Source organism: Syzygium oleosum, unplaced genomic scaffold (genome assembly GCF_021117445.2).
Source record: "Syzygium oleosum isolate NSW1041296 unplaced genomic scaffold, Sole_v2.1 Sole_v2.20, whole genome shotgun sequence".
NCBI classification, from domain to species: domain Eukaryota; kingdom Viridiplantae; phylum Streptophyta; class Magnoliopsida; order Myrtales; family Myrtaceae; genus Syzygium; species Syzygium oleosum.
This window is the reverse complement of record NW_026607504.1, coordinates 5,334,095-5,359,778: the sequence shown is the minus strand read 5'-3', so window position 1 is coordinate 5,359,778 and position 25,684 is coordinate 5,334,095. Positions and strand designations below refer to the sequence as shown.

General features: G+C 42.0%; 2 protein-coding genes across 3 annotated transcripts; both read right to left on the bottom strand.

Moving 5' to 3' along the window:
• Positions 1–201: 201 nt before the first annotated feature.
• Positions 202–6,867, bottom strand: LOC115693192 (uncharacterized). Of its 2 annotated transcripts, XM_030620175.2 has the most exons (15): positions 6,512–6,866; positions 6,051–6,132; positions 5,216–5,707; positions 4,617–4,788; positions 4,348–4,500; positions 3,537–3,634; positions 2,723–2,814; positions 2,116–2,186; positions 1,891–2,026; positions 1,385–1,444; positions 1,221–1,303; positions 1,002–1,078; positions 832–902; positions 568–625; positions 202–485 (listed from the first exon to the last, which is right to left on the bottom strand). In XM_030620175.2, the coding sequence occupies exons 1-15, from the start codon at positions 6,745–6,747 to the stop codon at positions 366–368; spliced, it is 2,001 nt and encodes a 666-aa protein (XP_030476035.2). In that variant the 5' UTR covers positions 6,748–6,866; the 3' UTR covers positions 202–365. The 2 variants fall into 2 exon arrangements, with proteins under 2 accessions (XP_030476035.2, XP_056176503.1); XM_056320528.1 differs by lacking the exons at positions 202–485; positions 568–625; positions 832–902 and having other exon boundaries at positions 1,014–1,078; positions 1,221–1,286; positions 6,512–6,867.
• Positions 6,868–8,992: 2,125 nt separating this feature from the next.
• LOC115693184 (zinc finger CCCH domain-containing protein 44) lies at positions 8,993–20,514 on the bottom strand. Its single transcript, XM_030620164.2, has 10 exons — positions 19,949–20,514; positions 19,291–19,370; positions 16,646–16,833; positions 14,100–15,027; positions 13,875–14,002; positions 12,995–13,054; positions 12,863–12,913; positions 12,622–12,692; positions 11,613–11,752; positions 8,993–11,513 (listed from the first exon to the last, which is right to left on the bottom strand). The coding sequence occupies exons 1-10, from the start codon at positions 20,497–20,499 to the stop codon at positions 9,238–9,240; spliced, it is 4,473 nt and encodes a 1,490-aa protein (XP_030476024.2). The 5' UTR covers positions 20,500–20,514; the 3' UTR covers positions 8,993–9,237.
• Between the last annotated feature and the right edge of the window lie 5,170 nt (positions 20,515–25,684).

Sequence of the window (25,684 nt, the reverse complement as noted above, 5' to 3'; positions counted from 1 at the left end):
GATATTTAATTGGTTAGAAGGGGGAAAACAAAGAAATCAAAATGCACATATGACATTTGATAGATAGTAGAATGCCCTGGATATATATTTGCACAGTAGCATTTGAGATTGGACTAAAATGGTAAAGTTGATCTTTTGCAAATAAACAAATGGCCTTGTTCATTCTTGGAGTACGTTTAAGTTATGCTCATGACAACAGTATTCGCTCTGTAATGGATTTCACTATATAAAAAGGTACATTTCTGCAGTACAACAAATATGAAAATTATTTACAAATCGAATCTAAGCTTTTAGCCAGGACGAGAAATTTGGGGGTCAGACAGGACATTTATTTGTACAGGCAGGAGAAGATAGGCTTTTTACCATCAAATTCGTTGAGGGCACCTGAAAGTGGGGTAATAAGTATCCAAGTCAAGCCGGTCCAGAATATCTTGCGTCGCCCATAGATACGAACTGTGCCCTTCAATGAGATCTGTAATGTCGACCTGCATAAGAAACCAGATTGGAGAGTGATAAATACACCGTAGTCCGATGCATGTTCATTCAACTGAAGTTGACGTGTCTTACATTCTCAATCCCAGGATGGTCAGTTGCTTGAATTCCAGCTAATCCTTGAGTAAACATACTGCAGAAATGAAACTTCTAAACACGATCAGAATACATTTTGTAGACCAAGTAACTCAAAGTCTATGTAAATCAGGAATTGATGGCTCAATTTAGAGTAATGCAGTGGAATCTATATCTCCGGGCTAAAGCAGATTAATAGACATGTTTAGGGTATATGAGCTAGAAAGATTTACTGCAGTCAACTCCAATGTCCATCATAATTACCTGGCGCGGAAAGCAAGCCCAAGCATCCAATCATTTGTGGAGTATGCATTAATAAACCTTCCAGACACCATCTGCAAAATAGTGGTAAGCATTGAATCAATAAATACAGATCTACAAAGAAGAGTTACAAGCCGTAGGAAGATGCTCCTTGAGAGTCAAAGTTCAATGACCTTTCTGGCAGCTTTCCAATTCTCATCTCTAATTGAGATAGGTGCACCCAGAAGGACGACTCTTTCAACAAGTTCAGCTGTTAAGAGCAAACAAGTTCTTGATGATCACTAGCACTCAAGCATTTACCCGCCTAATGCACTGCCGAGGCAGCCAATGAAGCAGAAAAGACTGAAGAGGGTAGAGAACTATAAAAACACAAATTCTAGGCTCCACAGTACCAGTCTGTTCCGTTTCCGCAAGAAACTGGAGACATTTGAAAATGACCCGTGCTCCAAGCGAATAACCTATAAGCGTCACAGGCCTGAGAGATTTTCAGATTGACGATCAACCACATTTAAAACTTCCAGGGGATACTCAATAGTGCTGTTACTAAGCTCAATACCTGTTCCCTTGCAAGCCTTGTCGTAACACTTCAGCAAGAATCTTTCCTGCTTTGTCAGATCTATACAAAGAGCAAAACAAGAACCTTTGAACCTTTGAACGTCGCTGGTTCCACTAATCTAATTAGCAAAAGTGTCTTGAAGACCCCAGGGATTGGTAGAGGCCTAGATCAACTCATCTAACCAAATTACTTGAATGGAGTAATCAGCGCAAAAAGGAGTTTAAAATCGGTTTTGCTCATCAAATTACCACATCAAGAGACTTCCCTCTCATTTCTTGTGGTTATTACATAAATTCTTCAATAACTGAATGGAATTCATTTCAATCGTGAAACCACTAGAACCAGCAATCCTCTGGGAAATATTAGCTCTTAAAGAGACAAAAGGAAAGAGGTTTACAAGGGTTGGGACTCTGTCGTAAGTTTGAAATGTGGTGGAGGGATGGAAGTAGACAGTTATTTTCCTTGTCCAGTTTTACATACTATCCTACGGCTGAGTGGAGGGTTACCTGTTTATAGCAATTGTCCACTTGCTGTCAATAAAGTCAGTGGCAACAAGCAATGTAGCTGGCCAAGCCAAAGCAGTTAACAGTGTGCTTAAAACAGTCATCATTGCACCTTGCTTCATCAGTTCCATCGCAACTCCTGAGTCAAGCATTGGTATGTCACAAAAGGAGTGAGGTCAAAGTGTACTTCCATGGACTATTAAGAGCAATAAGATTGAAACTGATTACTTGAAGTAAGCCAATCCTGAATTGCAGTGCTCACAGCTATTAGATGCTTCGACTCCCACTGAAGCGCATACCTACACAACCAAGAATCGGCAACTAGGATCAATCATCAAATACCAACCGTCCAAACATACATTCGTTTTGTGATGACAGTTGTCAGCATGAAAAGAGTCGAACGGGGGAATGTGTGTCAAATTGTTCAAGATTATGCGCTCGCAAGAACTGAGAAGTCAGAACTAATTCAAATCCACAAGGAAAAGACAGGCAAACTAATTTAAATCAAGAGAGTGAATTCATGAAAGGATATTCGACTTTTCAAAATCTTCTCCCCAGTAAAAACAGTACTCCTATTGATAATAAGTGATGCTACTTTTCTGATCAGCTTTTCTATTGTAAAGCAACAACACTGCTGCAACTATAGGTGAAACTGGAGAGGGAAAAAACTGTATACCATAATCAAGCGACATAAAAATGATACTCAATAAGGTGCAGACAACATATAAGGTCAAAAAGCTGTGCAGAACAAACTCGGATGCAGGCAATGGTGCCACTATAATAAATAATCACCGGACTCCATTGAGATAACGCCTAAGATTGGAAGTTAAATTACCTTTCCAAGTTGTTATTTTGTCCCTGCCATGGGTTTACAAAATCCTTCTCGTCAAACACAAATCCAGAGACCAAGATCTCAACTGCTAATCGCTGATATAAGAAAAAATATTAAGAATAAAGCTTGTGCTGAAGGAATTAGTCATGGGACTCCTGTAGAAACTGAACCTTTAATGTGCACTTTCTTTTTCTAGTATCAGCAAAAAATTATCAGAAAGCATTTCCACGGCAATAAGTTTACACAGTACTGATCTCCTATGTTTCATGAATGCACAGGAAGGGCATCTAATTAAAGCAAGTTGATGGCATTTCACAAACGTGTGGCAGATGGGATTGGTTGGACTTGGCGTGCAGAAGCTGAGAGTGATTGATGAAGCTGGAGGCAACCATGAATAATCACTGATGGAGGAGGTGGTGGAGACAGTGGTGGTTAATGTAAATGCTAGAGTTGCAGTGGTGGTTTGGTCAATGCCAGTCGCCCAAATGGTATTGTAAGCTAAGCAAGTTTCAAACTACATCCTTTTCTGTAATAATAGAAGCGATTGCCGAAGTTTAGTGCGTATTTTCTGTTCAGTGAGAACATTTTCCACAGACTATTTTTTCTCGACTTTGCTGTTGGAAAATGAGAAATTATGTTTCCACACAGCTACTTTTGTGCAAAGTCACACCCTTAGTTAACAAGTCGCATCCATGTGAGTATATTTTGGTAGGGGGTTAGAGGGAGGGTATGACATTGATAGCAGACTGTTAGAAATGTATTCCCAAAATTGCATGATGGGAGACTATCTTATAGTGTGGAAGCATAAGTATTTTACCCCTTGGTTTTGGTTCTCCCCAATGGATTTAAACTCAAATTCATCAACACCTCCAATTCTTCTTGCCATTTTACTCCCCGTAAGACCAGCTCCGGCAGCTGGATATATCAAAAGACAAAGGAAATACAGATAAGGTTTTCAGAGGGTAAGCAAAAACTTAATTTCAGGAAATCAATTATGCTGTTATCGTTACTTGCAAAGCAATCAAAGCATTGATGAAGTAGCAATAAACCCTTAAGCGGAGAAATCTCTCTCCAATTGAAGACATAAAAAGAACTAAGAAAAACCACAAAGATCTAATAAAAAATCAAACTGCTCAAGATGATAAAGTACCATCATGCAGCATAACTGTTTCTTTGACAAACTTCAACAAGATTATGAAGTAAACTGGGTGAAGCAACTTTCATAGATAAACTGAACTGTTAAGTCTAGCACAAAAGGGAGCCTGCTCAAAAACCTGACTAGGAATTGGATTTATGTTATCACATTTACCTGCAGTATTTTATTCCCATCAGATCAACCTTTGCAGGTCATAATTTATTACCAATCAGTAATTTAAGTAAGATGGGTCCAAGATCCTAACACCTTAGCCAAAAGGAAGTATTTGCTGTTTTACAATCAGCTATTTAGAATTAATGTCCCAGTTGAAACTTTATCTTAAAATATGACACTTTGATGCATAATTCACACTCTTGAAAAAAAAAAGACTCTATGATACTGTTCATGACAGCTGAAAACAACTGCTTGCAACTCTATCTATATCCGATGACTAGGTAAAGGATTATTCAAAGAAATGCAATGAGCTGTTCACCTCCAAAGGATGCAGCAACTGCAACAGAACCAGCTACTGTTCCTGCAGCGCTCGCAGCGGCAGCAAACCCACTTGCTCCAATCACAGGAATCAAAGTGCCTAACGTTGGAGCTAGAGCACTTAAACCTGCGGCAATTGCTGGTGCAGCTAATCCTGCTTAAATATGGATAAGGTGAATAGATAATTCAAAAAAATTTAAGCCACAATTTCCAGTTATAGGTTAATTTTCTTCTGACTCATTATATGGAGAAGAATAAGCAGATTCATACCCCCAGTAATAGCCATTAAGGCTCCTCCAGTCAATGCAGCAGCACCAATGATGCCACCACGCTTCCATTTGGCCCATGAGCTCTTTGGCGATTGGGCTTTTTCTTCCTCTTTTAATTCTTTTTCCCTGGCTGCAGCCATTGCAGAGCAAGCAACCATTATTTCAATTGCTTCCTGCAGCCAAAACATCCCAAATTGGCAGAAGTTTGAACATGATTAAAGAGAACTTTTTAGGTGTTAATAACAACAATGCTCTATGTAAATGGAATAGCAATCCCTGAATACATCTCAAATCTCTCTATTTGAGGCCAACTGATTTCATATTTAGGTTGCTATATAGGAGAGAAATTGTCCTTGAGGCCAACTAATTTCATATTTAGGTTGCTATATAGAAGAGGAAAAAATTGTGCTTGAGGGGTCTCTTCCCCCAACCCAAACCCACTTAAGGCTCTTGCAGAAAAGGAAGTAGGCAGAAGCTAGATTAATTTAAACATGGATTTTATTATTCAGAAAATACTAAAGTATTAAATAAGTCAGAATGCAAAGAATCATATTTTTCAAAAAGCTTTCACAAAAGAAAGATGAGTGTAAGCATACAAACCATTTTTAGCCACTTGATATCCAGCCAAGTAGCTAACAACCTCAAAGCCACCCGATGTCTAGCATCATACCCTTTCCTTCGTCGAGCAACCTTTTTGTCATCATCACGAATATCTGCTAGACAAGCTGAAAGAAGCTCATAAAGAACTGTCACTTTCCTCTGGTAACTGAGCATTCCACCTTCCTCCACAGACTCCCCATCAAGTTTGTATCCAGGCCCAAGAGACGAGCTTTGGATGTTGTAATCGCTCGTATCAGGAAAAGTTTCTGAGGCTATAGCCACTGCTGCAGCATTTTCTTGTCCATCACTCGTAGAGCATTTCTGCCGGCACTCATGCTCATATTCACGGTGCTTCTCCTTCTTAGACTGGAAAGACACAGGATTTGTCTCCATGCTAAGTGCCATACAGTCTATAGCTTTAGCCAAAGCAAATTGCTGTTCTGATCTTTCCGAAGAGTTGTCACCGCTATCTTCAGAGAGTAACCTCATGAACTGTACCAAATGAGCATGGGCAAGACGACATTAAGTTTAGCAGAAAAGTTTGCTAAATCACTGGTAGAGCCAGGAAAATGACAGATTCAATTAATGTGTTCTGAGTTACTAAAGCGACACTAGTCCTTCACTGGCCAAAAGACCAAGATCTACAAATATCTTTCCCCATTATGCCATCGACCATTGGTCTAATTCTAAAGAATGGGCATGGATAGCAGCAACCCCGCGAATAGCCAAGTATAATATCTCATCAAATACCAACTTAGGAGGCAGAAGAAATATCCCATGAAATCTTATACTGATATTTCGTATCCCGAAATTTACTCGAAACAGAAAGACCTACAGCTCCAACATGATGCTTTGCAGCAGATGAACCGGCAGTTTCCTCCAGACCCAGCCATGCCGCCTGATCGATACCTAGAAATCTGCAAATCACGGTTGCACAATCAGCATTACCAAAACAATGAATGAACCAAAAAAAAAACATCCAATGGGAAAGGAAAACAGGATACTATCATCGTCGGTGATCACATCGACTGTATAAAAAATTCGGGACGGTCTAAGATCGCCCGTTCAACCTCAACTGATTTTCACTGATTATGGTAACTGCTGGACAAGATCGCCAATTCAACCAAACCCGACCTAAATTATGACGACTACGGAAAGATCATAATTCCGCCGGATAAGCCACGAGATGATCGAGATCAATCTCTACCTAATTGGGGAACACAATCTGACAAAAAAGGGGAAAGAAAAAGAAGAAGAAGAAGAAGAAGAAGAAGAAGAGAGAGGACCAGAACTCACTTGAAAACCGGCCGGAGCAAGCCCGAGCTCTCGTGGACCCAAAGCTCGGGGTCCTCGGACACGGAGTCGCTGCTGCTCCCGCTACTGCTCCGCTCGTCGGAGGCCTCGCCGCCGGCGAAGGAGCCGAGGGGACGCGTCTGGTGGATCTGGGCCTGGTGGAGCGCGAGGGCGAACAGGGCTCCCGCCCCGTACCTCTGCGTCGGCGAGAGGAACGACGTCGCCGCCGCCGCCGCCATGATCGGAGGAGGAATCGCTCTTGAGTCCTCCGCTCGCGAGTTTTCTTCTTCGAAGCTGCCGAGCTTTTGGCGGGGTTCGGGGTGCAAAGGGACGGGCCGGCCTCCAGGGGGGGCTTTGAAAACGACGGCGTGCCGCTCGGCTCGCTCAAAGTCAAAAAACTTCGCGTACGAGGCGAGACGAGACGAGACTTCTTCTTTGTTTCTTTTCAAATTTTTTTACTGTTTCACTTCGAATTCGTTCTTGCAAGCTCTTTCAACGCGCGAAGCGATCGAACCGGGCGCTGGTGAATTTTGTTAGGATGGAGTCGGAAATTCGGACAGCCGAAACATGAGATTATCTGCAGATTTACGACGTCCTGAATCCCATAAACAAAATTACATTTGTTCGATCATTAATAGATTTCTGGCCAGAAATAGATTTTTTTTTATTTTTATTGCATGGAAGAGCTTCTGAGCCAAAATATTCGTTTGATAACGACACAAAATTTCTATTTTTGAAATAGAAATTCGTTTGATAAGGACACAAAATTTCTTCCTCCCGAGTAGCCAACGAGCAGGAGGCGACGGACGGCGGACGATAGGTGGTGGAGGGAGGCAGCCGGCGATGGGAGGCGGGTGGCGGTGGGAGGTGGCTGGCATTGGGCGGCGGCCGGCGGCAAAGGACGGCGACGAGAGGCAGTGGAGGAAGACAATGAGAGGTAGCTGGCGGGTGGGTGGCAGCGGGAGGTGGGCGATGTTGGCCGGCAGCGGGAGGTGGCCGATGTTAGGCAGCAGTGGGAGGCGGCGGCCGGCGTTGGGCGGAGGAGGAAGGCAAATGGCGGACGGCGATGAATGACGGCCGGCAAGCGGCGTAGGACGACAGCTGGCAAGCGGCGCAGGACGATGGCTGGCGGCGGCGGGAGGCGACCAGCGACGACGGGGGGCGGTGGGTGAGCGGCCGGCTAGTAGTGAAGGCAAGTGGTGAGAAGAGTTTTTATTTTTCATTTCGCTCTTAAATAGAAAAGTACAAAAATTTTACTTCGATTTTTATTCCAAACCTATTTCCTCGAGTAGAAATTTATTCTCGAAATAGAAAAATGAAATTGCTAACAAATAAATTTATGTTCCAAACTCCGTACCTAAAAACAAAAAAATAGAAAAAACAGATAAACGTAATGGTTGTCATGCGACTTAAGGGCCCGTTGAGAACGTGCCAAATATAAAATTTTCGTTCTTTCGTTCCCGTAAATCTGAACGTAAACGTGTTTAGTAAACTTTGTTCCGGGCACATTTTTGCAAACATTTGTGCCGAGAAATGAAGTGAAGAGAAACAAAAAGCAAAAAAAGTTGCTTCTTGTTTCTAAGACAATTTTGAGAATTAGTTTTTTTACTTTTGATTTTTTTTTTCTTTTCTATTTTTATGTTCTTCCCTTGGTGGGCTGGCCGCCGTGACCGGCGCGGTCGGCGGCCGGCGACGGCCATTTATTCACGGCCTCGCCGCTGCGAGGCGGCCTCGCCCGGATCCGGCGAGGCCGAGCCTCGCCATCGCGACCCACGGCGAAGCCGACCTCGCCGTGGGTCACGACGGCGAGGCCTCGGCCTCGCCCAGCAGCAGTCCGGCCCTCCGCCCTCGCCCGGCGAGGGCGACCCTCGTCTCCGCCGGCGAGGGCCGTGACGCCTCGCCGGCCTGGGCTATGGCGGTTCGAGCCGGCGACGTGTGGCCAAAGAAGAAAATGGGTAAAAAAAAAAAAATTAAACAATTCAAAATATTATTAAAATATTATTTGGGAACGAAATTTTGTATAGTTACCAAACGCATTTCTGTTCTTTTCTACTCTAGGAATAGAAATTTTGGACAGTTTATCAAACGCCTTAGAATACTCATAAATTGTTTCCTGATACGAGAATAAAAAAATCATTTATGTTCAAAAATAGTTCCCGGGCACAGAATGGTATTCATGCACACCCTAAATGCGCCATTAAATGATCCCCAATAGAATTTCTCATCTTGGTATCGAGATTCGGTTCATTGAACTATTAAGATCCCGATGAACATTTGGGCAAACTTTAGCTTTCGCGAAAACGATCAAAACGCATCATATATTCGTAGATTAAAAGATTAGAGTGTTCGATTGGTGAATTACTACCTTCGGCTTAATCCCTTTTCGCGTTCATTGCGATCTGCTGCGCAGCCATTTCGAGCTCCAGAGGCTTGTGGACACGAAAACAAACAAATTCATCCCTAGGCAAAGGAAATTACATGACCTTCCCAAAGCAAATTATCTGAGCTGCAATGTGATTGTAGCAGATACATGTACCATACCACTTACATGGCCCTTGTACAAGCGGATGCAAGAATGGTACAATCCTTATATTCTTATACGCCCCATATCTTCAACAACGATGCTTTACAGGTTAAATTAGACCTCAACCAGGAATATAGAAACTTCCCTACAACAAAGAATGATCGAGAGTAACTAAAAGTCTCGCACGGCCCGCTTCTAAAACAAATCAAGGATGCCAAAAATTACAATTCGCTCCCTTCTTGCAACACCCGCTTTCATAGAATTTACAAGCCCGCTGCCCTTTGGGAGGCTGACGGTAACTGCCGCTTCCTCCGCCGCCACCGGAATACTGCCTGCTCCATCCAGATCTACCCCTATTAAAACCTAAGTCTGATCCCTGATATGCCCGTTCTCTCGGACTTGCATATCTACTTCCGCTGTTACCGTATCTAGGCTGGTTCCCTAAAATGCCCTGATTTCCAGAAGCAGCACCCAAGTTAGCGTTTCCATTGCCGACGACCGGTCCATGCCTCGGATCCCAATCCAAGGTGGCATTTCCGTGATTTGCTCCCACCCAACCCAAGTTTGTGTTTCCTGGCAATGCTCCATAGTTACTCTGCGTTGTCACCGACGGGGCTATCCAGGTATTACTGGTGTGGCCTGCCTCCCAGCTTGGGCGAGAATGCATGGGACCAGAAATGGAGGAGCTGGTCCCTGGTTTCCACTGGTTAACAGATACATCACTATGCTTCTGATCTTCCACTGCCTCAGCACTCACAGACGAACGCCCACTAGACATCTTTTCAGCATTGGGAAGGCCCTGAGGTTCATCAGTAATTGTGGATTGTGAGGGTACATGCATATCACTAGTAGAGCTGAAAGCATCTCTCTTTCCTGGAGGCGGACCAGGACTGAACACCTCTACAGGACTGAAACAATCATCTTTACCCCCTTCCACCAATTCTGGACCTGACTTCAATATCGAAGTAGGTGAAGGCAAGCCATTAAGAGACTCCATAGCTTCAACTTCAGCCAACAGGTCAGAAACCGACTCCTCGGCTAAGGAGCTAAAATCATTGGGTTCTGTAACAATTGCCTGCCAACTAGTTGTATCAGGCACGTTATCTGACGATGAAGGGTGCACTATTGGGCCAGAAGTCGGAGTGGCAGCATGATCACCACCCATCTCAGCCGGTTTCAAGGATGATGCTGACACAAGAGTGGAGTCCCATTCGTCAACTAGTTTAGCCGGGGTAGAAGAATACATATTCCATTCTCTTGACACTTCATTGACCTGTCGTGCACAACCCACTAAGCTGGAATTTGTGCTCCAGCTTGGACCCGAATCTGGCACCGGAATATTGGATGACAAAGACTGTTTGCTCTCCGTGACTTGATTTTTCATTTCTTCAGTGTCTGTCTTTGGTGTTTCAATGTCCATACCAGATAAATCAGTTTCTCCATTTTTCGGTGGCATATCGAGCGATTTGTCCAAAGGCACCACAGGAGGATTTGGATCACAATCATTCATAGAACCATCTACAGGAGGTGCAGTTACCCAATTCTGTCCAGATAACTGACCGGAATGCCCATCACCACCAACTTGCTTATCATTCGTACATCCACCATTTGCTTGACCATCAATAACCGGAGGTGGTCTTGGGTTTCCATTATTCTGGGAAGCTTCATGGCTTTCATTTTGCCGAGGAGACTGGACCCGAACTGGAGAAGCCTTACCATCATTACTCGGGACATCTGCTCCCAGCAAAAGATTTTTAGCATTTTCTTCTCTGCTACTAATAGTATCTATTGCACTGATAAGACTTGACAAATTGGAGCCTAATCCACCATTTGGAAAGGCTTCCTCACCAGCTTTGCTAGGAGAATTGGAGATACTTTCTTTGGGAATGCAGCTCTCTTCACCAATACTTACATCTGTCACGACACTTTTCAATTCCTCCTGTCTGTTATGTTGGTCAATGGAGCTCACCTTTATTTCGTCTGGTGGCACAGAGGGCTGTTTAGTATACCGTCCATTCAATGCATCAGTCAAGAGTAAAGAATCTTCTAGTGCTTCGTCTATCTTCCATATCCTCAAATTACGCGGGAAATGCCCACTTTCATTCCATTTACGCAGCTGAATCAAAGTAAAAGGTCCTTGAACTTTCCCCCTTGGATCATGGTAGTGCCATATTTTGTATATCTCAACATCGTTCACAGATTGTTCAGTTCCTGTTGAAAGAGGTGACGGTGATATTTCTGATGCAACTCCAGAAAGCGATTCTGTCTTCCAACTGCTCATTATAGATCCTTCATGTGCCTGAATTCTTGAGGATCCATTCATCTCAGGCATTTGGCTCAGAGACTCTCTATCCATATCAGTTAATTTCTTTTTCTGAGATCTGCTTCGAGTTTCTGTCAAGTCACTGCTCCCCCTCTGTGGAGAGGTTGATGCCCTCCTCTTTCTGCCGGATTGAGAATTTGTCACATTTTTATTCCCATCTGCATGTAAAAAGCAAAATCACAATGAGCTAAACTATATTATTGCAAATATCAAAAGTTCATAAAAGCAAAATACATTGTAGATCTTGCTCTTCTGACCTGGTAAAGAAGAGTCACTTTTAGCTTCATACATAGGATCCATGCTCAGATCGAAGTGTATTTCAGGAAGTTCATTCAGTCTGCGCTGACGTTCTTCAGGTGAACTCAGGAGTTGTAATTTCTCCATGAATTCTCTAAGCGTGAAATGTGGTCAAGAAATACTCAAAAGAATTCCCAATTTTCACTGTCTTTCGAAAGCAAAAAACAGAAAGAAGACATATCTTTGTTTCTGCAACTTATTTCAAGAGGTGATGGTTCAGATAGAGTGCTGTAATACTAATCGTGATTCTGCTCTATCCATGTGAACTTACAGTGGGGACAAGGACATATTATTCCCTCAGCTTCTATTTTATTCATACCCACCAATACCACCATCTTCTAGTAATTAAAGTCCTCAATGGCTCAAACCAAAAGCCAAGTAAGCCCCTTCCCACTGCGAGGCAGCTGAGCTGTAATCAGCGTGTACATAGAAAGGGGCATCAAACAACAAAAAGCCAAGCCTCATTCTGCTAAGTTCGGCTGGCATAAAGAAAAGGGCATCATGAGGGCGAAACTTTTGGCAAATACCAAGAAAATACTTATCTCAGGCAAAATATTTATAAGACTAAATAGGCTACCACAGAATAAATCTTTATCAAACCTGCAGCAAATATCATAAATAAAATGGGTAGGACCTAGACAAGAGTTCAGCTAGGTTCTTCAACAAGGATCAATGTTAAGACGGATGACATGGTTGAACCTGAAAACATCGGACATGAAGAAGGCACTATTATTATAATTATAGTATCTCGCAAACCAAATTATTAGTTTTATATGCCCCTTTGAAAAGATCTTTAATTCCATTGCGACATTCACTACTAGATGTTTGACACATGATCACTAAACGTACAAGGCTACAACAAGATAAGATTGACCAAAAAGCTTGATCATTAAAAGTCTGGTCAGGTTCGCCCAATTAGTGGTAGAAAGAATACAAAGAAGTAATATAAGATCTAATAAAAGAGGATATTCTTTTCCGTGTCCCTTTTCACTTGCTCGATCACGAAGATGATTGAGCCGTACTATCTCCTTCTCCAGCCACTAAATCAGAAATTTGAAGGCAAGGGCAAAAATAAAACAAATAAAACAATTAGCCTCCTGGCAAGAAGAACAGAAATAACATGCCCCAACCGCAGTGAGATTAAAGATGAAGCTAAATCCTTAAAGAAGGTACAGATGGCACCATGTGTTTTTGGGTTGAAGGAACTTACATCAGTAACTCTTACTTCCTGCAACGCCATTGCTTTCCTCTGGATCTCACCCTGCCAAGAAGCATGGACCGTTTTCGAGTTAAGTTAAATCCTTTAAGAAAGAAATGACCGAGATTAGAACATGCCACTCACCACAGTCAACTGTTTAATCAGCCCACGCTTCATGCTCTCCTGTAATCGCCTGCATTCATCCTGAGAAAGGAAAAAGAAGAAAAGACCCATCATTGCAAAACTACAATTTATGTCACATATGTGACTTAAGAACTTTGAAAAGTACAACTAAATCAATCAAAATCACTCAATTTCATGGATTTTATATTCTGAACCCTTCAACTAAGATTAATGACCTACAGAAAATCATATTCCTTATGAAGCTCCATTAAAGAAGGGAAAGGCCAGAATAGATTGAAAGGCAATATACATAGTAGGCCAAAAATAAAAAATAAAAACTTGGATTCTCCCCAACAAACAGCAAAGGACAGCAACTAGAAAAGACTCCTAAACTTTCTACTCATGTATTTTTATTTTCCTTTATAAGTAAAGTGAAGATGAGGAGGTGGAAGTGGGCTTATTATCGAAAGCTCACTCGAGCACACAAGATGGACAAGAGCTTCTAGAGCCTAGCATGCCAATTCCAAAGGGGCCAACCCTAGGAACCGTGGGACCAGGTTATGAGCCATTCAATTTATCCAATGCTCCTAATATAAGCTGAGATACAAAGTTTTAAGACATTTTTATGCTAACAAAGGCAGGGTGAGAGGAGGCGCCAGTGTAGCTGCCTTCCTTGAACGTTACCACAGGAACTCCACACCTTGCCACCAAAATTTTAGACACTCACACTAGGATTAGTATTGCATATGAAATAATTCACAATCGAGTTGACCTCGAAAAGGTAGCATCTATTTAAGTACATTATGCAGAGGTACAACCTATGAAGCTAAGTAAAATGAGGACACAGGATATCACGCATTGATCAATCAAAGAGAGCATCATTTGATACTTGTCTGATCACCTCAGAGAATTCCTGACTAGAAATCTCATTGATTGATATGGCTTCTTTCTTGTCCAAATTTTGTATTTCAAGCTTCATACTTGCGCTTTTGCCACCAGTTTCATTTGTCTCTTCTACCCTGCTAGAACCTGTATAGCAAAAGTTGGCATTTGATGAGTTCGCACAGAATACATTACCAATCAAGCACTGCTCTAATAATTCGTAGGAATGGCAATAAACAATTACCGACGACTTGGACAAGCCTATGATGATCCTGCTTTTGGTCCAAATCAGAAATCTTTATGCGGACAAACGATCCCACGACCTTTTCATGAAACTTTTCAGAATCATCAATCATCTTATCCATCATGTTCCGCTCCAAATATATCAATCTTATATTATGAACATCTATCGCAGCATAGTCATCTGGATTAGCCTGTGATACCCTCTCATCAATCTTCTTCTTAGTTTTACGCCTCTTATCAGTACCCACCATCAGCTCATTATGATTGTTCGAATCAATGTTCATCTGGCTAGTAACTGCCTCAACAACTGGCCCATGAATGAAACCATCAATCCGAGGTTTATCCTTCACAAGAAAGTGAGACTCGAGAAGCTTCAGCATTTCAATATGGCCAACAACAGCTTTGCCAAATAGACTAAACAGCATTGAATCACAAAGGATTTGGCATTTCTGGCGTGGGTCGCGAAGATTATTACTTTTAATATAATCCAACAATAGTTTTTGCACATCAAATGGAGATAGAATGGATGTATTGCCATCTTTCATGAGTGCAACAAACTCCAAGAGCTCCTTAGATGCCCATGTGATGCCTTCGTTAGAGGATGAGGATGGCCCTCCATCAATTGGGTTTAAATGTTCACTTTGAACCTCTTCCTCAATAACTTTCACCTGCTTCTTGGTCTTTCTTCTGTTTGAGCAATCAGCTGCCCCATATCTGTTGAAGTCGTCTAACCCAAAGGCTTTTCGACCATTATTACCATTAACTACTCTAGGAGGCACTTGCTTATTAGACAACATGTCAGATTCTTTCCAAGGATTTTTAGCTTGGATGAGTTCGTGCGTAGATAAAGACAACTTCTCCTTCAGGTATATCCAGTAAACCTTGAAGAGATACTCCCAGCTACTTTTGTCATCAAAATCTACTTGAACCTGCAAAGTAGCGTCCAAAGGACAAATAGTCAAGGTAGAATGCCTGAGATTGGTGTGCGCATCAAGGAGTGAGTGCCACACACCCGCACAAGCACATGCATGTGCACGCACAAGCACACGCTCGCACGTACAGTTGGGTGAGGCACATATACAAGGTAATTTCAAATTCAACAGACCAACTTCTGTAACAAGCTTTAAAATGCAGAGAATAAGACAGAACAATAACACTCACAAATAAATGTCCACAAATTGAGGGGCAGCATACATACCCCATCAAGCATAACTGTATTCTACAGTCATGCCATGTTCGATTTTCCTCTTTGCAGATAGAGAGACAAGATTCTCAAAGGTCAAAGGCTTCTTTCAGTGGACCCAGACATAGATGGGTTGACACGATGCCTTTTTTGGCATATAGGGATGGAATACAAATTGGCACATTATGTAAATTCTCTCTGCGGTGGAACTATTAAGCACTTTCAATACCTGAGCTGGCACCCCAGGGTGCCTTGACAGTTCAATTCTTCTCCATGCTTATCCAAGCGGAGGACACCACTAAGCACAAGAGTAAGAATCCAAGGGGAAGTGGAGTTACAAGATGCGATAGTCCTATTACGAGCTAGTTGTCCCACAAAAACATTTGAGACTAAGAAGATGGTTCGACAGTACCATCATGGTCAGTGTTAATAATGGTGGTCAAATTGCACAAAATCTTCAAAACCAATTAGCTTCCCTTTTAGGAAACAAATCTTCAACCTCTATCTTAGATACAAGCAAGGAGATTTCCCGAAAAAACCTTATCAGCTTCATTACAGTTCTATCCAAACCAGGAGAAGCTCCACAGAATATATTTAATCTCTGCCCCCACCAGCAAGTGAACTTCCAAAAGTTGAGATCCTTCTCTCTCTCTCTCTCTCTCTCTCTCTCTCTCTCTCTCTCTCTCTCTCTCTCTCTCTCTCATGCAAAGAGGCGGGCTTTACTTTTTCTAACTAAATGGAAAGATTTCGTACTAGTTGAGGCGCTTTAACTTGTATTCTTGTCAGATTGGCAACTTGCGATAAGCAGTGTCTAAGGACATTTTCGCAAATTATTGAATTTGACTGTGATAATTAGATAGTTAACTAATTGATGTGAGCAAAGATTGTATGCCTAACTTCTAAGCCACAAAATTTTAATACATGGAAAAGTAATTCGTTTCCACTACTGAAAAATACTTGAGCATATAGGCGTAGAGGCCCAACATCTGGGAGTAGGTATTTGTCAAAAGCAGTTTTGAAGTTATAATATGCCCCACCGGACGGTCCATAATGAGCCCAGCAAGATCCTGGTGACAAAGCTCCACTTCCTAACCAACACCCCAGCTGTACAATTTTGAATTTGGTTCCAACCAATAAAAAAAACCCTGGCAAAGCAGCCCGTCAAGGTAAATGTCCCAAACTTCTTATGTTTCTTCTTAATTCACAGAGAGAGCTGTGTGACTATTGAACAGCATTGACAACTTCTACAGCAAATGGAAGTGAGTTGGAAAATTTTTCAGTTCGTAGTTCTACGCAATTCCCAGACATGCAAATCTTGTCAAAAGAAGAAGAGCAAGATAATCAGCCTTAGAGTTGGCGCATACCTTTTCCTCATTTCCCAGCCTTATATTTTCAATAAGCATTATTGTCTTCAAGCATGTCCCACACAATCCTTTGTTTCCTCTCACACACACATAGTCAGCACCTTTCGTACAATTCTTGCAGAGAGAATACGTGCAGGTATAACACATATGGTGGGCCGCTCTTTGGCAAGTGCTACATATATGCCAACCTGAAATGAATGAAATACACACGTAAAGATCACAACTAAGGTTAACATTGGAATTCAAGAAGGCAATATAATCTATATGTTTCCCGAATGAGTTAAACAAAGACAGATAAGTCGTTTGAACAGACCACTTTATGATGGAAAGGAAAAAATAAATGCTTCGTCTGTCAACAATAGAGTAAGAAAAGGTCCATTAATATTATCAATGGAAAGTGGAAACATGTAAATGAGGCACTCAAGTTTTCCATGTGGACATCTTTTTTCCAAGAAAGTTGGCCTACTTGCATGCTTTTTTTTTACTTCACAGTATTAGTAGGATCAAAATAATGCAAGTTTTTAAGTGCTAATTTGAATTTTCTTACGGTGGGTACCCGGTAAGTAGGCTTTTCTCATCATGTAGCCGAAAATGTTTTAAAATTGCTCATTTATTATGACATTGTCCATTCAAGGTGATTCAGTGTCATAATCTATTTGCTACTTAGAAGGATCTGGGCCAATTTGTATGATGACTTAAGATGGGGAGAATTTTAAGGATCCACCAGTTTTAACATTAAAAAGAAAAATTGACTTGTTTACGAGAATTTGAGGACCCAATTGTAAGTAACCTTTCCCTCTCTATGCTCGGATACTTCCAATCTTCGTATACTTTCCCTCAATAACTATGATCATCTACCATCCAGACTATAATGATTTAGTGCATTAATAACCTCCCTCTCCCTCTTTCTACCCTTTGATGAAGCACTACCAAGGCTCGCTAGCCCATGAAAGTGACATGCACCTTGGAATGTACAGAGAATTACGGTTTTATAAACCCAGCGGAGGTTACAGGAAAATATCCCCAACCAGTACAAACCACACCATCAAAGAAAACATCATTCACAGAACCAGCCAATACATGCGCTTGACCTGCCATTTCATGCATGCTTACAGGAAGGTCAATTCTACAACCTCCAACTACATAGGAAACATATATTAGTTTGTCCATTCAGTATTTAACATTCCTGCAATTAGGAAGAGCAGCTAGTGAACAGGGAAAAACCCAACAGATCCGACATTTCTGTCCGTTTACATTGACAAATAATAAACGGTAAAGTCATAGATGTATGTCATCCTCGAATCCACAGTAATCATCATTCTCTTGTAACCTCTCAGTCCTACTTAGATGATCACTTGAACTCACTTGCTGGCTTTATTGAGCATACTAAGAGGCTACAACCAATTATATTATACGAAGGAAATGGAGGCTCATGCAGTAAGGAAAATTTACAATAACACCACAAATCAGGTACGGTGCCTCCATTGGAGCATCTCTTACACAGAATTTCATTTTCTTGGTTCAGTTGAAGCAACAAGTTCTTGTTTCATTTGCCAAGCATTGAAGCAACAAGTGAAATAGATAATGTGGACGTATCTTTGGACCGATAGTGTTTTATGAAGGTCAGATTTGGGTCTACTATCCTCTTTTTCCTATATATAAATACAATGAAGAGGCTTGTACACGTAAGTGGTTTTTTCCTTACCTTTTGGATTTCTTTCGATACGTCTTTATTTCTCTCTTTCGAATACATATTAGTCTAAGCTATGCCAAATTTCACAACATGAACTATTTGGTGTTTTTTCATAATGAACTTGTACGAAAGCATGCGAGTGCTACGCACTTAAATGTGTTCAAAATGGTTAGTCCAACATGTCAATACGTATGGTCATCATTGCCACAGATTTTTCATGCAGATTCTTTTTAATTTTCAGGTCCAAGAGTTCAGCCACCATCCCAAAAATGGAAAGTGATATTAAAGGAATATCTACCGCGCATGTATTAATGCAATTTTGTGCGTGTCAGAAGTTGATAGTCTTACCATGAAACAACCAAACCTACACTTTCTCATAGGTCAAAAACTCTACTTCTCTGTTATGGCAAATACTCAGTAAATCTACCGTCAAAGATTAGGTTCAAATTACCTCCAACATCAACAACAGATTCTAGCTCTCTTGAAACATACATTGAAATCAACATTGTTCAAGCTGAAGATATATGATTTGCCCTTTGATCCACTGCTTTATCATTCAGTTTAAAATGTCGTTTTCATTCTTCTTATTATTCTCACGATCATCAATTCTCCACATTGACATGAGATAATAATTCACTTTCACATTTTCATGATTTTGCACAACACGCAGGCTTGAGTCGAGTCTCTGGAAAAAAAACTCTCTTTCCATTGCGAAGTGAGTATAAAGGCAATAATTGATGCTCATATAGCACCCAACCGCCTGAACTCTATCTAAAGTTGAGAACTCTGAAGTATTTAACTGCAAATAACAGGTTATATCGTGGTAATGAACAATGTTCTCCCTCGAAAAATATGTCGTGTCAGATCTAAACCCTGGTTTAAGAACGACAACAAAATGCCAATCAACAGAAACTAATGAGTAACTGATAAAGTTTGGAAAAGTTTGGCATACCACAATTCCATTTAGCTCTTGACCGGAAAAATGCCTCCTCCCGTTTGATACAAGCAGGATGATATGCCTTGGGGCAACCCCTACAGTTAAGAAATCGCAACAAATTAACCATAATGGACCACATAAACCCTCGAAAACCCCGATCACGTCAAGACTGCCTATTCACTTAAGACAAGATTAAAATTCAGTTATCCTATCCAACTTGGGATAAACAAGGAAAAGGCCCTCGTATTGAGAAAAAAAACATCTCGCAGACCTTGCTAAACAAGTTTGCAGTTTTTTTCATTTCAAGCGAGACACCGAAAATTGAATAAAACAGACGAGACAAATTTCAGTTTCTCAAATGCCAACAGTCTTGGTGGGGGATGAAGGAAGGACCCATTAATTGAAGCCGGTGCACAGATTAAACATTCCCATTTTCTCGCCGCGAAACTAGACATCAAGTTCGCCTCATAAATGATATCCAAACCAAGTATAGACTTATGATTTTAGCTTCAAATGCCAATCTTAATTTACCAAAGAAAGCACCATTACTATTCACTTCAGAACGTCCCCCTTCTTTCCGCCGATTCTCCGGTTACCGCAATATTTGAAACTCTAACCGCCAAACTATCACAAACACAAAGCCCGGAAAAAAAATAATTCTAAAATAAATCACCTGCGATCGCACAACACGAGGTTGCCACCATCGAAGCAAATAAAGCAAACGTCCTCCTCATCTTCGGCTTTATTCCTCGCCACCGGCTGAGACACCTTCGCCTCCCCTACGTTTTTCGGCGGCCTGCCGCGCTTCCGCCTCCCCGGACCACTCACGGCCGCCGCCAATCCCGCCTTCACCGGAGCTCCCCCGCCCACCGGAGGAGGAAGAGGCGGAGGCGGCCCCGCCGCCCTCACGGAAGCTACCCCGCCCACCGGAGGCGCCGCGGCGGCGCCGGCAGCATCCCGCGGCAGTTCGGCCGGCCGCGGATCGTCCGATTCCCGAGGAGGAGTAGCCGCCGCCGCCGCCGCCTCGGCCTCGCGCTGATCGACGCCGGCGAGGTCTTCACCGCCGCCGCCGCGGCGCTTGGCGGAGCCCTGCAGCTGCTCCTGCTCCTCGGCGGACGACTCGAACAGCCGGAGAATCTCCTGCTTCCGCCGCTCCTCCTCCTCCTCCTCCTCCTCCTCCCGCTGCTGATGCTGCTGCTGCGGCTGCGGCTGCAGCAGGTCCATGAGATCGTGGACCGCGCGATCCGCGATGGGGCGGAACCGGGGAACTCGAAACTTACAGAGGCAGAGGAGCGGACCCAAAAACCCTAGGTTTTCAATTTGGGGGATTTAGGAGGTGCGGGAGGGAAGAAGGAGAAGAAGAAGGAAGAGGGAGGAAAGAGGAAGGGGGAAAATGCGGGGGATTTGGTGCGGAGGGGGGACTAATGGGGTTTGGGATGGAGTGGCCACATGGGATTGGCGAAACTATTGGGACTGTGTAAGAAAGGATGTGACGGGCACAATTTCTTCTCTTTCTTCCTCTCCTTCTTCTTTTTTCTTTTTATATGCACCAAAAAAAAAAGGTGGGATACAAAAGGAGAGTATTTTGACCTGTTTTTCCGGGGTTCTCCTTTGTAAGGAAAGTGGGGGGAAGGAGCAGGGATGACGATGGACGGTGGAAGTTTTGGGGGGTACGGGGACGACACGGATACGGCGCGTGAGAGCGAAAGCGAGTTTTGCTTTGAATCTGTTTCAAACCCCCCTCCCCCATTAAACTAAACTAGGGTTTAGACGTGATTGGAACTGCCGTTTTCCTGCGTTACGGTGATTTTCTCCGGCGTTCCCTTTTGCCATAACGGGAAAAAAGAAAAGGCGTTGAAGATTTTTTCGCGGTGGGCCCGGTGTCTGCCCTTCGGTCCCGTGCGTTTTGAGTGCCCGCGGAGCCGAGGTCCCCAGCGCCTTCGAGGCCGTGTTGAACGTCCGAGCGATGACGGCTCGGGTTTCGGGGGGGTCGGGTCCCGCGGTCCCCGTGGCCGAGGATGGACTCTAGGGCTAGGACCTCATGTCCATGGGTCGAGGTAGGGGCGAAAGCGACCGATAGAAATTGAATTTCGCGTTTGACGTAATATATAAATTAATTATAATAACATGCATTTGGATGCTGCAAAAAAAAAACAAATTGTATTGTTGTTCATGGAGTATTTTATTTACTTATCTTATTTTCCTAATTTGAGGCATGATTTAGTCATAAAATGAACTTATATACAATCGTAAGTGTTATTTCCAAGAAGGGATTTGGTAATGATTTTGAATATAATTGTTGCTAAGTCAAGTGTGAATATCTAAGTAAATTGCAAGCGAAAAGCTCATTTCCATGGTAATTTTATTTTTAGTTGTCGAACCAAAAACTCGTGTCTAATCGAAGAATATTGCACGAGTTTGTGAATCTCTCGATTCTAGTGTATAAAAAAGGGACAACTAAAATACTAAATTCGAAGTAATTTATTGAAAATTTAGCTTTTTACTTTTTAGGTCATTCGATGACGGATAATATTCAATAGAGATCTATTGCTCTTTTAATTAATGATGTGGTAGCATATCGCACTCCATGCATGCTTGCATGCATATACCTAGATTGCAAATGGCTCAACACACGTCGACGAGAATAATTAGCACGAGCTTGTACTTAAAAAACCAAACCATGATCGGCTCTCGATTAATATTCCTTCTAGAAAAGGCAAAACTTAATACAGTGAACTATGACGACCAATTAGATATGTAAGAGCATCGGATGCATACTTTATCAAATAGATTTGACTTAATGCATTCCTTCAAAATGCTCGGAATAATTGAAATATTAACAAAGCAAAGTTGTTTGGGAAAAAAGAAATCGAGTGATAGAATGCTCAAGAAGCAAGTTTAGTCCCCGCCGTCACAAAAAAAAAATTAATAATTCGAAAAATATTATCCTAAAAATGATCGTTTATATCGCTTGAAATAATTAGTTGATGAAAAATGTTTTCATTATCGTCAATAATTTATGCCTAAACATTTTCAATTCGCTCATTTTTGTAAGCGATATGACCGGTCGTTTTTAAGAAAAATATATTTTTCGAATAATTTATTTTTCGGGAAACAAAATAAAGCCTAAATTTGCTTATTTGTAAATAAAATGACCCAGAAAAAAATCATCGTTTGACTTTGACCCGGCAAAGGCAAAGAGACTCGAGCGAATCAGGGTCGGACGTAGGCACGTTCTCGGATTTGCTTTTGAGTTGCTGTGTATTGGGGGATGGATAGACTCCGCACTAGAAAAAGCTTTGGTCCGCCATAAGAATCAAAGCAAGCGACACGTGTCATTCTAAAGCTGAAGCTATCTTTTGATTTTTATTGCCCACTTCCTCCTCCTTTCTTAATTTAAAAGACAATCCATCTCGATTATTTGTTGCGCGGGAAAAATTAACTAAAATTAAGCACGGTTAAGCTAAATAATGAATGATTGGTCTGCACCCAACGTGGTCATTTCAAGATTGCTTTCTGTCTTTAGTACCCGACCAATCCTCCTTTCCGTTCACGATCCAGAGCGTATAATGCCAACCGAATGATCGGCAGGGCTTGCGAGAAGAACCATCCCAACCCTCCTCTCGAGAGTAAAAGGCGTGGTGACGGAATCTAGTCTCAGAAAGATTTAAGTGTTGAACCCTTGAATCGGACGCATCGGCTCGATGCATATGCCGTGGCATCGAACTTGTGCCAAGCACGGATCTTAAGCACGGACTGGGTGTACTTGAGCACGGCGATGGATGATCGAGATAGATCGACGTCATTGCTGAAGGATCGGTCGATGCCAACAAGAATCCCACAGCTCGGGCAAAGCACAAATTGTTGCCGATCAGAATACCAAAGGGCTGCTGGTTCACGATCGCGGTGCACGAGCATGATGTGCGAGCATGCATGGACAGTGAACAAACATGGTTCAAGCTTTGGGAATGGGCATTAGTCGTTGTCTCAAGGCTCTTGATTGGCCACGTGCACTACTTGTGCCAGCGACCAAGTTCGGCACGTGCGCCGTGTTGTATCCTAGCCATGACCCGGGCCATGTTTTAGTGAGTAAGCTCGTGACCCAACACTGTTTCCGGAAATAAGGGTGGCTTCGAATGTATAGCAGTTGGCCGATGATAAGATCAAGATATCCCAGGAGGATGTCTAGGAATTGCTTGTAACTACCGGAACACTGGTAAAAGCTTGGGTGTGTTAAGGAAAATTCCCAATAGATTTTGAAGTTGACAAAACTGTCCATGAGTGTTTTGTAAGTCGATAAATGCTTTGAAGTATTTTGATTCGGGAAGTTGTTTTTGGAAGAAAAGCATATGTCAATCTTGATCTAGTTCGTGTTCGGATTGTGAAAGAACTTCAAGCAAAAGAGATTCGTACTCAACGAGAAGTTCGGACTCGTAACGAGAAAGTTCGGACGCAGAATTTCTTCAGACGCAGAAATTCTTCGCGCAGCGCTAAAATTATTCGAGACGCAGACGCTAAAATTATTCGACGTTGAATTCGTAACGAAACATAACAACTAGTGATCCGGTATGGATTTCACGAAGGAAAGTTTTGATTGTCTCAATCTAAGGCTATAATTGATTGACAATCAAACATTACGACAAGTATACATTACAACGGATAAATCTCTACTTATGGAAACCAAGATTCTGATTGTATGGGCGACCGTAAATCGAGCGGGATTCGATTTTATCAACCAACGGCTACTCAATCCATTTTATACAAATCTGTCCAAAAGGTGAATATTGGAAGATGATCCTCTGAAGACCGTCCAACGGCTAGTTTGGAAGTGGAGGAGTATAAAAGGAGATCAACGAGGAGCAGAAGGTAGAGAACGAAATCAAGAATCAATAAGTCCAAAGTCTGAGCATACTCCGATTCAATCTCTTGTCTTTCGTGAGCTTAAACGTGTAATCATTTGAGAGGTGTAGACAGTGTTATAAGTATGTGCTTAGGTGTGAGATAGTGTGATCTATCGGCTTGGTATAAAGACACCACTTTCGGGGAGAAGTGCTTGGGTTTAAGCGGCACAACTTGCTGTAACTTCTCATTGATTTGATTAGTGGAATCCAGCCGGTAGGTCGTAAGCGTGGGAGAGTGGACGTAGGCTTGCTATAAGCCGAACCACTATAAACTTGTGTGCGAATTCTCTATCCCTTATCTCTTACTTTACATTCTCGCACATTAAGAGCAATGATCTATATAATCTGTCTTGAATCTGAATTTTATTCAGACTCTTCTGCGATTTATTTTGTTTCCGCATAAATTATTGAAACTTGTTTTCGATCACCTATTCACCCCCCTCTAGGTGATCCTTGCTAGCTACATCAATTGGTATCAGAGCAGGTTGCTCGTTTATTGAAGTGTTTTACTTCGAGCTAACGATCTATATGGCTAGCATGAGTGCTCCAGTCTTATTGAAGGACAAAGCAATTCCAGGCCACCATATTTCGATGGCAAAGAATATAGCATCTGGAAAAACAAGATGAAGGCATTCATCAAATCAATTGATCATATGCAATGGGATGTTGTCATCGGAGGAATCAATCCAAAACATTCCGTATCCGCTTCAAACGAGAAGCAAGAAGAAAGCAAATCAATGAGATCCTTCATTATCTCAAACTCGAGATAACAAAAGAGAAGCTTTAGATTCAAAAGCAATTTATTCATTTTATTGTGCTTTATCATCTTTTGAGTATAAGAAAATTGCTTCTTGTGAATCAAAGAAAGGACATACGGGACACCCTCTACACCACATATGAAGGAACAGAGATAGAGCGAAGGAAACACGCATCAATCTGTTGCTTGGACAATATGAATCGTTCGGAATGAAGACAGAGAATCGATTGCTTGATATGTATGATTGATTTGCTTGACATAGTAAATGGTCTTGCATATCAAGGACAACCAGCCTCAAATGCGATGAAAGTCAACAAACTTTTGAGAGAACCGTCAAAGCAAGTGGGACAACATCAAAACCTCACTTCGAGAGACTCAAAGGATCATGCCACTATCAATGAATGAACTGATTGGAACTCTTCGGTCATATGAAGTAGAACGTATACATGAAGAAGATCCAGGAAGGTAAGAAGTTAATTGCCTTAAAATCTAACATTGATTCCGATGAAACAGATTTTGAAGGAGATGAAGAAGACGACGATGAGGAGATGAAGTTGCTTGATCAAAAGATTTCAACACCTTGTGAGAAAGAGAAGAAACCCCAAAGAGAAGAAGCCAACAAAGAAATCCGGAGAAAGAAAATATCTTAAGAACAGAGACGACAATGAAGAGTCTCGAATTCAACGATGATGAAATCCTTGAGCGGGGGAAATCTATGCTTAATGGCGGACATTGAATCCGAAGAAGATGA